Here is a 15,622-nt window from a genome sequence, read left to right as displayed (position 1 = left end):
AAATAAGAATTAAATATTGAAACAACTGTAAATTTTTCTGAAAAAATAAAGAGGAGTGAAAAATAAGCTATGGTGTTTGAGTATTGTGGAATAGGTAACCCTTCTATAGGAAACAACTGGGAAAAATGGACAAAACTTAAATACATCTCCTTAGAGGCACTGGAGTGATAACAAGCCAGTAAGAATCTGGGCTAAGGTTTGGGAGAAAAAGTAAACTGGGAGAGGTGAGCTCCATGTTTCAGATAGCTGTAGTTTCTATAACAGAAAGATGAGAAGCTAAGTAGAACATCTGACAGACTCATGGAACAAAGGGAGCAAAAACAAGATAGACACCATCAAATAGGGATTCCAAAGAGCTCTGTCCAAGATGTAAAGATAAATTACAAGGATTCAAGCATGCACAAGGAATGAATCTGAACTCAGCATTACCCAAATCCCAGAAAGCAAATGAAGCTTGTTCTGGATTGCTAATGCCTCTAGATGCCTGATAGAGGCAAGCATAAATTCTCTCTGAAGAAAGAAAACATCATCATAGATTTTGAATTACATCTATAATTTTCCCATGTACAACACTAGCAGATTAGACACAGATGAAGAAAGAATTGTTGAACTGAAAGATAAACCAGAAGAAAATTTCCAGAGTGAAGCATGAAGAGAAAATAAAAAATTCAGAAAGCAAGGTGAAGATATAGTGACAAGACAGAAGATATAGTGACAAGATCCAATGTTGGAATTGTCAGAATTGAAATTGGAACCCTCGAAGGAGAAAAGCAGAGAGAAAATGGAGGAAAAGCAATCGTGGCTAACAGAGCTCTAAAACTGCTGAAATACCTCAAGCCAAAGATTCAAGAAGATCTACAAACTCCAAGAAGAATAATTAGAGAGAAAATTATATCTTGGTACATCATAAGTGCCAGTGAAATCAAAACAAAGAGAAAAATTATAAAAGGATCTGGAGGCGGAGGAAAAACAGATTAATTTGAAAGTAGCACCAAGTAGACCAACAACTGTCTTCTCAATGGAAACAATGGACACCAGGGAAAATGAAGTCATATCTTCAAATGGAAAAGGAAAAAATGCCAGCCTATCTTTTTGTAACCAGCAAATTTATCCTATAAGAATAAATATGATATAAAGTCATACACAGGTTTTTTTTTTTTAAAAAAAAAACCCTAGAAGAAATTTGACCAGGAGGCTCATACTAAAGAAAATATTTTAAAAATATTCTTCTTTAGGCAGAAAGAAACATTCACAGATAGACTTGGTGGTAAAGGAAAGAATGAATAACAAAGAAGAGAGGATTATTTATAATTACATCTAAGTGAAAATTTCCTGCATCTAATAACAATAATAATATGGTACAGGGTTTAAAATATATATAAAATTATAATACATAATGACAATAGCATATATAAGTCAGAATGAGGAAATATGGAATCCAAATGTACAAAGGCCCCTCCAGTGCTCAGGAATAGGTAAAAATACCATCTCAGATAAATTCATAGAGGTAATAAAACTTTAGCAAGGTTGTTCAATACAAAATCATTGTGTTCTTATATACCAGCAACAAATAAGAAATTATGTTAAGAAAATTTTACCATCTATAATAACATCAGAAAATATCAAACATATAGAAAAGTTTAACAAAGATGTACAAGTTTTCTACACAGAAAACTCTAAATGTTATTGAGACAAATTAAAGAAGACCAAAATGAGAGATAAAATATATACAGATTGAAAGAATTATAACAAGGTCACTTTTCACTAACTTAACTAATACATTCCCAATAAAAAGCCAAAGCATTTTTTAAATGAAAATTAATGATCTGATTATAAAAGTTTTATGGAAATGTAAAGGGCCAAAAATAATCATCAATAGTAAATAAAAAGAAAGGGAAGGAAGGATCTGCTCTACTTAAAAGCTACAGCAATCCACACAGTGAGGGAAGTGTACAAAGATGGATAAATAAACCCATGGCACAGAATACAAAGTCCAAAAACAGATCCATGCACATACAAACAATTTATGACAAAGGTGTTGCTGCAAGCACAATGATGCTGTGGAAGATAATGAAACTTTCACACCTTTCACCAAAAACTGAATTCCAGGTGGACTGTAGGTCTCAATGTAAAAAGTACATTTTTGTAACACATTATAACCTGTATAAGTTTGCATCCAGGATTTATAAATAACTCCAATAAATTATTGACAGGAAATTCACATAAAAAAACTTGCATAGGTAATTCACAAAAGAGGATCTCCAAAGAGCCATTAGGGAAAGGTGCTCAGTCCCACTAGCACTCAGAGGAATGGAAGTTAAAACCACAAGACATCACCCAACACCCGACAGGTGACTTCCATGTGAAATATTAGCAAGGTCGTTGTGGGGCAAAAGGAACACTCAGGCATTACTGCTATGAATGTAAGTTAGTAAAACCACTTTGGAAAACAGGTTGGCATAATCATTAAGCTTGAACATTCACAATTACACTTTTAAGCATATTCTCAACATTTATGTGAGCATTTATTCACAAAAAAACAAGTACAAGAATGTTCACAGTGACATTACTCATAAATCTCCACCTGCAGTAGACTGGAAAAATAAATTGTGGTGTATTTACACAGTAGTACAGCAAGGAAAATAAATGAACCATAGCGATACTGATGGATTTCACAAACATAATGTTCAATTAAAGAAGGTAGTCACAAAATAATTTAAACTCTACTATCCCATTCAATAAAGTTCAAAAATACAAAATTAACTATACTGTAACAAGATAGTGGTTTCCTTTGAGAAGGAGGGATGTAAAGAAATTAGGAGAGGTCATAGTGTGTATCTTGGGAGTGCCCACAGCATTCTACTTTTTGACCTGATTTTCCTTTTCTACACGATTTTCATTTTCTGATAATTCACTTAGTACTATATTTATATTTTAAATACTTTTCTGTATGTACACATACAGAAAAGTTATAAAGATTATACTTAAAGTCATAAAAATCTATAAGTCTTTGTATTAAAAATAAAGCATGAGAAAAATTCTAAACCTTCCTAGGAGTGTCTTGCTTTAATTAATTACATTCTTTTAGAAGGTCCACCAACTTCTGTTTGACAATTTACGTAAAATTTTCACATATTTCTTAATGAATTGAGATCTGTTTGCTTTAAGGTCATTCAACTTGATATTTCTGGCACATCCCAAGTACTTCAGCAACACATGTATATTTATTATGTTTAACTAAGCAGAAATTAGATAAAAGAATGAAAGTATTTCCTTTATTGAGATTCTGCTTGAGTCACTGGCTTAATTTCAGTAAGCAGAAAATAATGATATAATACTTGCTTTGCTAAGTTTTTCTGAAAGACGTTTTCAAACCCCAACATTTAAATAATTATGGCTTGCCTATCTAGAACAGGTTTAAAAGCTAAGTTCAGTAAAAATTTCTTACACAATTCCCAAAGCTTGTATAGAAGGACAATATCTTTTCAGGTTTCAATCAAAAGATTTCAAAGACTAATCTCAACTTGCACTTATTTTTAAAAATACATTTTCAGTATTTTCTGAAATTCAACCATAAACCACTAATGAGTCATAGAGAACTAGATCACACTTTAAAGTAGAAATCTGTGAACTGCAGTAAAAACATACTTTATTTGTAGGGTTAAAGGAGAAATGAAACATCAGGTAATCTCACATCTAGGTGACAGCAAGCTGCTCCCTTCTTTCATTATTTCTCTTTAATCTGGTCTCCTTTTTCCTTCTTGGAAAGACTTCCCCATGTGTGTTTTCAGGTTTGGCTTAATTCTATAGACTGTAGGTGCTAAAGAATGATCTGAGTATTCACTTTATAAACTCTTTTCTTAAAAAATATAGCTCTGAATCAAGAAGGAATATTGGTAATAGATTCAGGACTTTCCAAGAAATCCAGTGGGTTTAAATAGTCAATGATATACCACGGATCTAATGAAAGATTTCTTTTTTCTCTTCTCTGTTTGACTTTCAAGCAGAATCTGTAATTGAGGTTTTGGTATTTTGTGGGAATCCTGAACATATGGTTATGAACAATGAATTAATTCAGAAGATTTTAAATGAATGCCAGATATATAAGAGAGTGAGAGTAATAACATACGACAATTGATAGAGGAATGATACAGTCAGACTGTGACTCGAAGCTTTTCAAAGGAAAAGGATAATTGGCAGAGATGCTCAAGGAAGGCCAATCAGAGATGTTGGTGTTTCAACTGTCCATTGATGAATGTACTGGATATGAATAGAAAAAAGAGGAAGAGAATACATCAAACGTGGGCTGTAATAGGAGCAAAAGTCTTTAGGCAGCATGCAGGAGTGAGTGGAGGAGAGAAGAAGAGATGACTGCAGCAACTAAAACAAAGCTTTGTGTTGGGGATGTTTATGAGCTAAACTGAAGAGGAGAGGTTAGAGCTAGATGTGGATCCACGGTGAAGGAGACTGGATTCCTTGCTGCTGCAGGCAAAGGCAAGTCATCACAGGTTCTGGAGCTGAAAAGTGGCTTCATGAAAACAGTGTTGCATGACCATTATTTACAATAGCCAAGACATGGAAGCAACCTAAATGTCCATCTGTCCACAGATGAATGGATCAAGAAGACATGGTAATCTATCTATCTATCTATCTATATCTATCTATAGATATCTATCTATATATATATATCTACACACACACACACACACACACACACACACACAATGGAATATTACTCAGCCATAAAGAAGAATGAAATAATGCCATTTTCAGCAACCTAGACCTAGAGATTATCATACTAAATGAAGTCAGACAGAGAAAGGCAAACACCATATGATATAACTTACATGTGGTATCTACAATATGATACAAGTGAACTTATTTACAAAACAGAAATAGACTTACAGACATAGAAAACACACTTATGGTTACTAAAGTGGAAAGGGGGTAAGGGAGGGACTAATTAGGAGTCTAGGATTAACAGATACACACTACTACATACAGTCCTACTGTATAGCACAGGGAACTATATTCAATATCCTGTAATGAGCCATAATGGAAAAAAATATGAAAAAGTATAAATATATAACTGAATCACTTTGCTGTACACCAGAAACTAACACAACATAGTAAATCAACTATACGTCAATAAAAAAAGCAAACAGTGTTGCATGGCTACTAATTTGCCAGCAAAATGCAGGATGGACTGGAAGGCAGAGGCACATTTCTTGCCATGAAGGATTTCTGGACATTGGATGAATCAATTCTAGGTCTCTGGATTAAGAATTTGGAGGCCTCCAATCCCGACATCCGTTTTAGAAACTTGCATAAAAGCACTGCTCATCAAGAATGTACAGCCCATAGGGACTTCCCTGGTGGCACAGTGGTTAAGAATCCACCTGCCAATGCAGGGCACATGGGTTTGAGTCCTGCTCCGGGAAGATCCCACATGCCGTGGCACAACTAAGCCCATGCACCACAACTACTGAGCCTGCTCTCTAGAGCCCGCGTGCCTAGAGCCTGTGCTCCGCAACAAGAGAAGCCACTGCAATGAGAAGCCCACGCACTGCAACGAAAATAGTCCCCCACTGGCCGCAACTAGAGAAAGCCTGCGTGTAGCAACAAAGACCCAACGCAACCAAAAATAAATAAATAAATTAATTAATTAAATTAAAAAAAAAAGAATGTACAGCCCATTAATACTGGAAAGTAAGGGAAGGAATGACACAGATGCCGTGGACAGGCACAGTAGATATTGTTTGTCATCCCAACAGCTACACGCTGTGTAACAACACTTATAACATTAATATATAAAAGTATGGAAAATAATCATTTAAATAAAGCTTAAAAATATTAGTTTTTAAAATCTTTGTCAAAAAAATATATCAGGGTTTCCTATTTGTCAGGAACCTTGTGGATTAATTTCTGTCCTTTCTAGCTTTACTGTGTAAATTTGGTCAAATCATTATCATTCTTGAACATCAGTTTTCCTATACTTTAACTTGGGCTAATTTGTTTGTCAAGTACCAGTCTCCCAGGGACATTAGTGAAAAATCTCGAACACAAGGTGCTATGAATTATAATGTAGCACGCCATTGTTATTGTTAGAAATCACAGTGAGTAATAAAGTTTTACTTCATTTTCTTTTGAGTTGTAAGGGGATCGAAATATTTTTTCCAAATCCTATTTGCTGAGTCATGGCAGAAATGGAATAATTATTATTGAGGTGAATTAACTCAGTTATTTCTTTAAAATGCACTCATGGAACAAAGTTCCCTCCTTCTAGGCAAAGGCATACTTAATTTCCTCCCCAGGTACAAAGAGGTTTTATGTGGATTTTTCTTTTTAAAACATCATATTTTAGTACATTAAATATTTGAACATATAATGTTATTAATTTATATAGTATCTCTTTTGCAGAAACAATTCATTTGATTAGGGTTGAATACATACTTAGTAATGACAGTCAAACTTCCTCTTGTAATTCAACAACCATGCAGTTTTCAAACTATTGAGTGGGCTAGATGCTGGGATATGTATTAGGGATACAAATATGAACCCCAAACAAGCCCTATTCTTAAGAAACCCTCAGACAAGCAATTAGGAGTCAGTTACATCATGCTCAATAATCCAGGAGAATAATGTCATACATTTTCTAATATTTAAAGCTCTGGGCAGCTACTGGAGTGTCTATTCTCAGACTCCTCAAAATATGTCTCATTCCTGGACCCACGCAATTTAATTAATGAAAGCTAATCAGTGCTCACCCTATTCTAGGCTCTTTATTTATACTAACTCATGTAATCCTCTACAATCCTACCAAATAGATATTATCAATGTCCTCTTTTTCTCAGAGAGATCACCATGGGTCACCCTGCTAGAAGGTTCCAGAGTCTGGACTTAAGCTCTGGCAGTTCTGGCTCCAGGGTATGAGTCTTTAAACCTGTACATACTGTTTCTTGAACTCGAGCTCTCTTATTGTGGTTCAATTCCCGCTAAACACCCCACTAGGTAAGAGGCTACCTGATGTCATCCGGGGCACACTGCTGAATGCTTGCAGGCTGTGAGCAGTCCCACTGGACCAGACACTCCCTGCTCCCTCTCTGACCCAGGGTTCAGTCCCATGCCTAGTTCATGCCAGCCATTGAGTGAATATTCACGACTCCTTTTGTATGTATTCCCTGCCCTGCAGCCTGCAACCTCATGTTACCCAGGAGACGGATTAGGACTCTACACCTTGGGAAACCACAGCAAGACGCCATTCACAAGGTCCTCAAAGAGGCAGGACAAGGGAGAGGTGGGCCAGCCACAGAATTTCGCTTGCATGACCCTGAGAAGAAGCATCTCCAGAAACCTCCAGAGTGTTGTGTCTTTCCTAATCCCCTTTCTGAGAATCCTCTTTCAGGCTACAGAATCCTTCAGTCCAGTTTACTGATTGAAATCTCATTAACTCAGAACACTTGTGTAAAGGAAAATAAATTAGTATAATATTTAATTTTGAAATAGTTTTGTAACAATGTGGCTTATGACCTTTTTACATAAGTAAGCAAATTAGAATAATTTTAAAGCGCAGGGTCTTTGAAGGATGGGAGGTTTATAACTGACTGATACGGAGCTCCTGGTGACACCCTGCGAATGCAGAAACTCGGTGAGCACAGAAAAGAGGACTCAACACTGCATTCTGAGGGCATGATCTTGTGTATCTTCTCCAGATGTGTTTAGGATATGTTCTGCCATACACATAGTTAAAAGAAAGACAGAGACTGCACCTAGAAAAAAGTGGCTCCAGTGCTTTTGAGCAAGAGGATTCAGGAAGGCCATTCTATGTGGTTGCAGTTTCCCATGGAAGCACCACACCCTCCACAGACGCCTCATCAGGCTTTCAAGGAGGGTGCATGAAAATGCAATAAAAGGGCCTCCTGGCAGTGCCCTAACAGCCCTATCTGCAATCTTCTAGACAAAGGCAGGCATGGGCAGGACTCCTACACCAAGACAAGACTATCCCTGCGTTCTGAGCAGACCTCTGCTCACATCATTTGGAGCATGGAACAGTTTGAAATCCAGTTTTAAAAGCAATAAATCATTTTCTGCAACACATCACAGGGCAATTTTCTTGGTTGTGGAAACTATTCCTTAATGATAAGCCCATATGCCTTTTGGCCTCACCACCCACCCAAGGTGAGCACCTCCGTGCGTACTCTACAGAGACTGCAAGCACATTTGCAGGACGTCTTGCAACACAGGAGAAGGTGGCACCGCCATGAAGATGGACCTTAAACATTCAGGCTTCTGTCTCTACTTGCACGTCCCTTCGTTCTTGAGGCTGAGGTAGAGAGGAGAGAAACTGGCCCAGTGCGGACTGGCTGCATGTCCGCAGCATGGCAGGCATCCCACGAGGAGGGGACGGGGAGTGGGGTCAGCCGTGCCCAGGACAGGCCTCTCTTATGGGAGGGGTCTCCTTGAAGTCGCAGGCACTGGTGGTCAGTGCAGCACTGAAGGAATGCAGAGCTGTCACCTAAGCCAACCTGGGGAGGCAGTGTGTGGGCAGAGCAGGGGCCAAACCTTCACAGAGGAAGAGCATTTCGATTAAGCTGAAGAATGAGTAGAAGGTGGCCAGGTGAAGAGATTCAAGGTTGCCATGGGTCACAGGCATTCAAGCTAGAGGCTACAGGCAGAGAGTGCAGGCCGCAGGCTTCATGAATGCTGGCACAGAACCAGGGCTAACCACCACCCACTTGGTGTGGTTTAAGCTACATTGTCAGGAGAAAGCCAAGATGGGAGATCCCAGCTCTGCCTTCTTGAGAATTCTCCACCCAGAGTTTGTGGTCTTTAGAATACCCTACACTTTACAGAGCGCTTTTGTTTATTCTCTCAGCTACAGCACAGCATTCAGTAAGAACACCGAGAAAGCACTTCCCATTGTGAGAGACATGGTTGGAACTTAATAAAACCTCAGCAAGTTCAGACAGGAGAGTAGAAGATAACTACTCTGTCTTTGGACAGTTGAAACAAAGATGACAATGAAACCCAGGCCAGGGCAGCCTCCCAGATGATATTAGGAGCAGATGACCATGTCTGAAGAGGCGTCACTAACTGCAGGTGCCCAGGTTCCTGGACCAGGGCTGACTGCCAGCCCAGAAGTGGGGAGAAGGTCTCTTACTTTTGACAGCACAGCACTTGCCTCCTCAGGTCTTCCTCCCTCTCCTTCCTTCCTGCCTCCAAGGCCATCAGTGGCCTCTTGTCTGCCCAGAATGAAAGCTGCTTATGTTATCAAACAAGGGTTGGTTAAATTCACCCTCAGTCTTTTAACTTTTCAATAACCAGTACAGAGAGCATCTCCTGGTCAGGTGCTTCTTCCTACCCATCAAAGCTTATCCATCCCCTCTAGATACAGAGAAAAGGGTAGAGAAAATGATGAAATATTGATGATAGTCCTTTTTTGGTTGACTCAGCACTGTGAATCAGCAGCAGGGTATTTCACAATGATAGCATCATGGCCAGGCAGCCAGTATCTTTCCAGGGAGTATGAGGGGATGCAGGACTCACCTGTGGCAAAGACAACATTCCTGGAGACCAGACGATGCTCCACGATGGAGAACTGTGGGAGCTCAATTCTCTCCACTCCAGTAACAGCCTTATCACCACCGCGCCAGTAAAATTCAATGTCATCTGTGGTGTAGCCATCTGCCAGGAGAGAGAAGCAAGGACATGGCAGAAATGAAGCATTATTTTGTCTAAAGAAACTGTCACTAATAAATGGAAGTAACAGCTTGCCCATGTTTGAAGTAAATTTGTTTGATGTGCTTGTCTATGAAAAGAAGCATCATCAAAGAACTAACTTTCGAGTATTCTCATGTTACCTCTGCTGTCCGATTTGAACCAGGCTGAGAAACTGTGGAGGTAGAGTGCTCTGACCAAAGTTCTGTCTGCAAAGCCTAATTGTAGGGCTGGCCTCGACTTTGCACATAAATGAATTAAAAACATATTCATAGCACTGAATAAGATAGTTGGAAGAAAAAGTAAGAACTTGAGTATGAAGAATTCTAGAAAGGCAGCTCTCTCAAAAACTATTAAAAAGTTAAAACACTGAGGGTGAATTTGACCAATCAATGTTTGATAAAGTCAGGCATTTTTGGATGGTGTCATGAGATGTTCCTGGCCATGAGCTTGGCCATCCTTAGAAACGCCTTTTGTAGGGACCCTCTTGGCCCTTAGAGATTTGAGCAGTGGTCTCAGCAGAAAGAGGAGTGGTCATTTGCCAGATTATAGCTCCAAAGCCAACTCTTGGATGGTCTCATGCTCGCTCGGTAATTAATCAATGCTTCCCGAGAATGACTAAATAGGACAATAGTGTCTGATGTTATTTGTAGCACCCAGGAGTCTTCTAAAGAATTAGGTCAACTTTAGCGGTAAGGAAAATTAAAACTCACACCTGTAGAAAAGTAGCCTATGAATATAACAGACTTTTTGATTTGAACATATAACACAACAAGAGGCAGATACTAAATATCTGACATTAGACAAACAAATAGACCAAAGCTGTGGGGATGACTGCCCCCCACAGCCCCTGCTGGCTCCCTGGTCCTGTCTGCTGTCCTACCTCCAGGATCACGGTGGGCACACCTTTTGTCTCTGCCCTTCCCTCCGACTGCCTTACACTCCATTCTCACCTGGCGGCCACAGCGATCGCTAATAAAACACACATCTTACCAAGTCACTTTTCTGCTTAAAGCACTCAAATGTTTCCCAATGCAATTAGCAAAACAAGTCCAAAGTCCTTAATAGGACCCCAAGAACCCACAGGACTGGTTCCTGTGTGCGTTGTTAAGTACATCCACGCCCACTCCCTTGCCCACCCAGTCCAGTCCCTCTGGCCTTCTGGCTGTAGCTCAGATCAGCATGCTGTGCCCAGTGCTTACATGCCCCACAGCGGGACATCCAGATCTTCAAGTGGCTAACTCTTCCATACATTTGCATCTTGACTTTAATAAAAACTTTTGCACACGTGTGTAGTCAGGTCACCAGAAAACTGGGAGAATCCCTCTTCTGTTCAACTGCTTTAATCGTGAATTCTCTGAGGGGGAGGGACCTCACACACTCTGAGGAAATCTCTTTGACAACGGACCTTCCTGCCCATCCTCCACCTTGGTTAAACATCAAGGAAACAGAATCTACACTCTTCAACGCCACTCACTACAGCTCACAGTTGGAATAGGAGCTGCTTCCTCACTTAGATCCCAAATTTGCCTTGCTGAAACTCTCATCAACTCATTGGAGTTGTGTCCTCTGGCCACACAGAATCTACTTAACTTCCTAAAGTAGCCCTTCAACTATTGGGAAACCATCATCTTTCCCCTGAGCCTTCATACTAAATATACTATGCATCATGCCACATGATCTCACGTCCCTCACCTTCTGAAAGCACAGCTCTCAGAAAGCAAGGCCATGATGCCGTGTGAAAGTGAGGGGCACAGTGAGGGGTCTAAACACTGGCCTGCCACCAGTGCAGCTTCCCAGTGTGTTCATTCACCAAGGCATTCACTTCTCACTATGCATACATCGAATGTGCTGCAAAGTAAGTCATTTGCCATCCCCCCAAAATTCAATACAAATACCGACAAGCTGAAATCCAACTGAGGCTAATGATAAACCAGTCTATGGTGGGTCAGGAGAAGACACAACGGCAGCAGCCATATCCGGATATGCCAGGGTTGCAGGTCAGGGAGCAGGACATTTTCTTCTTAGACTACATGGCTGCAGCTCTCGTCCCTCGCAGAGAAGTACCACTCAACACTGAATTATCAATAAGGCATCTGAATACTCTTCAAACTGAAGAAAATTGCCAAGATGTAGAAATAGCTGGCTTGTAAAGCTGAGCTCCTAATGGGAAATGAGGTTTACTCCAACTGCAGAGGGTCCCAGGAGTACAGCCACTTGTGCCTGATGAAGCACATTGAGAGGGACCGCCTCTCGGCGTCTGCTCTCTTCTCACTGAAGGGGTCGAGATGAAGAGCATCTGTCTTCTTTTATTTCAGCATAGCAAACAGACTCTCTTAGATCAGAGTGGAGGATTCTTTTATACTGAGCCTCTGTCTCTGTCTCTCTCTGTCTCTTTCTTTCTCTTGCCCTCTCTCTGTCATGAAAGTGATATTTGCAGAGTGGAGGATTAAACCTCTAATCTTTAGGATAGTTAAAAACTATGTCAAGAAAATTATATATGCCATGCCAAATAATGATAAAAAGGCCTAAAACACAAAGTGGATGAAAAAGAAATACAGATACACACAGCTTTCAATCTCCAGAGTGCAGTTCTGCTCATCCAAAGGGTATCTTCTCAGGTCCATCATGCATGCTGCGGTCGTGGTGATTCTGAAACACACAGAGTGAGGGCAGATATTAAAGATGGGATGAGAAATACAGCAGAAAAACTGCTTCTAGATAAACACTGAGTAACCCTCAGGTAGGACCCCTTCCCCAAAGCACACCTGATTAAACATATTTCATGATATATACTAAATGGACAAGTTTTCATTATACTGTAGGCCAGCTTTATCCAAAAAAGCAGTACATATATAATTACAAAATTATTCATGCAAACTTGTTGACTTTGGATGATCAAGGGAAGAGAAAGGGGCTTCTTAGGAAGCTCTTGTCTTCAATTTTTATTCTGCCTCATTGTCTAGTGACGCTCTAACTTTTGTAGCACAGAGAAAACTTACCTATGGTAACAACATTGATTAGATTACAATTTAATTCTTTGACTTTCAGTGTGAAGTGTTCAAGTAGCTCCCAATCCACAGGCTGCACTCTGGAAATGTGAGCCAAGCTTCTATTTGATTCTGTTTTATTATAGTTGCCTCTTGGGCTAATGCTCCAGGGCTTTTCACCATAGGATCATCTACCTTTTCAAAGAGAATATTTGGCTTCTATGTTATTGATTATGAATGAAAACTTGGGTTAGCTTCCCTTGAGGTCAGCTGCAGCCATGGAAAGAATTTATATCGTGGCCTAAGGACAGTTAAGCCTCTGCCATGCAATGGTTAAACCCACTGTACATGGAGATAAAACACTTCCAGAAACGTCAAGTTCATTTCCTACTCTGCCGAAAGCCTCATTTTAGGGAAACCAACCTACCCAAAGCCTCTGTTGAAAATGCAACGATTAGGCTACCATGTTTTATTCTCTTTCTCGAAATCCCACCCCTTCTGCACCACAGTCCAGGCTAACCAGACTGGGCTGGGTCCCTGAATCAAGCACAGCCAACCATTAATGGAACAAGAATATAAGATGTGGCCTGAGTTAAAAGGCAGAATGGAGCTAAAGGGATTCTCTTCCATGAGAATGAATTAAAGATGAGAATGGAGCTAAACTTGCAAGTTCATGAATTAGAGGCTTGTGATGCCATTTTCAAACTGGAGAGTCAGGCATGAGAAAGCATAACAGAGGTGAAGACAATGCAGAGAGTTGATGGTTCAGGAGACAGCAGAGCTAAGCCTGGGCCACAGCACACAGCCTTGCAGGACACGGACGACACATCTCAGGGAGCAGCATCTCAGAGCTGATGTGGAAGACGTGTAAATGGCAGCCCGGGCTGTGCTCATTAAATGGTGAATCTTAAGAAGGAAGAAGTGAGAATGTCTTCTCCTGAGATCCCTAGATTTACCTTGAAATCCCAGCCACATTCTAGACTCCACCCTTCTCGAAGCCCAGTATTGAGCTTTCTATAGACAGCCTTCCATATGAACATTCACAACAAACCTCCTACCACTCAGGCAACATGAGCAAGTTCTGCTCCAAAACACCCATCAAACACCAGTCATGTGCTAATTATGTTGGGCTTGTCTCACTGAACCTAAGTGCCAGTGCTAAAGGAATAGGAGTAAAGCATGTCCTTCTATTAGCATTGGGTTAAGCAGCAGGTTGAGGAAAGTTCTACTTTTCAATGACTGAGAAGAACAGTGAGGGAAAACGTCAACCCATTTGCCAATCATGGGACAACGCTAATTTTTTCTTTGCAAATAGCATGCAAGTGCCGTGCAGACATATGCTATAAGATCCACACCAATGATGAAACTGTGTCCTTTCCAAATGTCATAACACTTCCAATTATCATTCCAAAGAGTGGATTACATTCTATCCAAAGTCAACACATAGCTCTTTGGTATATTTTTCTACATCATCTGACTTCCTAGCCAACTGAAGAACCAGCCTCACACTTTGAAATTCTGGCATGTTTTATGGCAGGTTGTCAACCCAACATCCATACAAGATGCCTACAAGGCAAAATTAGAAGAAAGTTCTGCTTAAAATTACAAATTTTTGTAAATAAGAGAAAAAGATCTCTACTGGAAATGTTCAAATTTTTAAATTTTCCTACATGTTTTAGTACCTATTCACTTGAAGACTCAGTAACTGAGATTACCATTTTTTGTTTGTTTTTCCTTATTTATTCCCAATTATCATCATTAAAATACATGCACACAAGTGCACACACACACATCCAAATTGTTTGGAGACTCACATGTATTGTGATATTATGTAGAGTGTTTCATAGGAATCATTGGAACTAGGAAGCATGAAGCTAGTAGAATTGGTGAGTACCTTTAGTACAGCTGTTGTCCTATCTTCTCATTCTGGTATCATACTGGCTATCATATGGAGCCCTATTCCTATTGACTTGAGGAATAAGGTATAGACATCTATGTGCTACTCTTCTTCCTATGGAAGAAATACACAGAAAACCCTCTTATGGTGGAAAGTAAGTCATAAGAGCCTACTCATGACACAGTGGAAGAAGGAAAGAGGTCTTTTTGCCACTGGGACAGAAAGGCAAGAAAAAAAGAAAGGGGGGAATAAAGAGATCAAGAAGGGGACAGCAGGCCAGAACCCCTCCCCGAGCCACAAGGCCATCATCCACATTGGCTAAACTCATGACAGGTTTGGGGACTGGACCTTCTGAGTGAAATGACCAAATTTTGCACCCCTGGGACTTTGTAGAAACCATAGGAGGGTATTTCATAGTCTGCAGAATGAGAACTCAAGCCTAGTTAATGGAGATGGACCAAGGGCAGGGAAGCCCCAGTGACATTCGAGCTCTAGTTGCATAATCCCCAACACGCATGCGCTCACACACACACCTTTTGTATTTTTTTCTAATCAATTTTATTTGTCCTGAGAAAAGACTTTAACCAACTTCTAGCTCCACTTCCATCTGAAAGCTGATAATTCCACTCCTATTTCTAAGAAATAGTGGTGAAGTCAATAAGAAATATTGCGTGAGGAATTCTCTCCAGTAGATCCATTGTTTTTAGTCGTAGCATGCAGTCACATCTGAACTTTATGTAAGGCTGGTTGTGAGATGGCTTTGGGCCCAGCTCCGTGCTCAGCAATTGAATACTCATGCATTTAATCTCACAACAACCACATTGTAGAGGTATTGTTATTCTTCCCATTTTGCAGATGAGCAAACCAAGGATCAGAAAGAGTAAGGAGGTCGGCAACATTTACAATGCTACTGGAAGGCACATGTGGCATTCAGATCCAGGCAGCCTGAATCCTGCACTCACTCATCTACCTCCTTGACACCTCTTCTGCCTTAAACTAACAAAATATATTCAACTTT

At 40.1% G+C, this 15,622-nt stretch overlaps 1 protein-coding gene across 1 annotated transcript in view; it reads right to left on the bottom strand.

Annotated features, from left to right (window-relative positions):
* Positions 1–15,622, bottom strand: part of GABRB3 (gamma-aminobutyric acid type A receptor subunit beta3) — a 233,986-nt gene that overhangs the window by 27,597 nt on the left and 190,767 nt on the right. Inside the window, exons 5-6 of the mRNA XM_004271642.4 lie at positions 12,287–12,369; positions 9,547–9,684 (exon numbers count right to left, since the gene is read on the bottom strand). Of these exons, the coding sequence (XP_004271690.1) occupies positions 9,547–9,684; positions 12,287–12,369 (221 nt within the window). The remainder of the gene's footprint in view (positions 1–9,546; positions 9,685–12,286; positions 12,370–15,622) is intronic.

This window comes from Orcinus orca, chromosome 2, assembly GCF_937001465.1.
Source record: "Orcinus orca chromosome 2, mOrcOrc1.1, whole genome shotgun sequence".
Lineage (NCBI taxonomy): Eukaryota > Metazoa > Chordata > Mammalia > Artiodactyla > Delphinidae > Orcinus > Orcinus orca.
The sequence above is the reverse complement of the archived record's forward strand: the minus strand, read 5'-3'. Positions and strand labels throughout refer to the sequence as shown.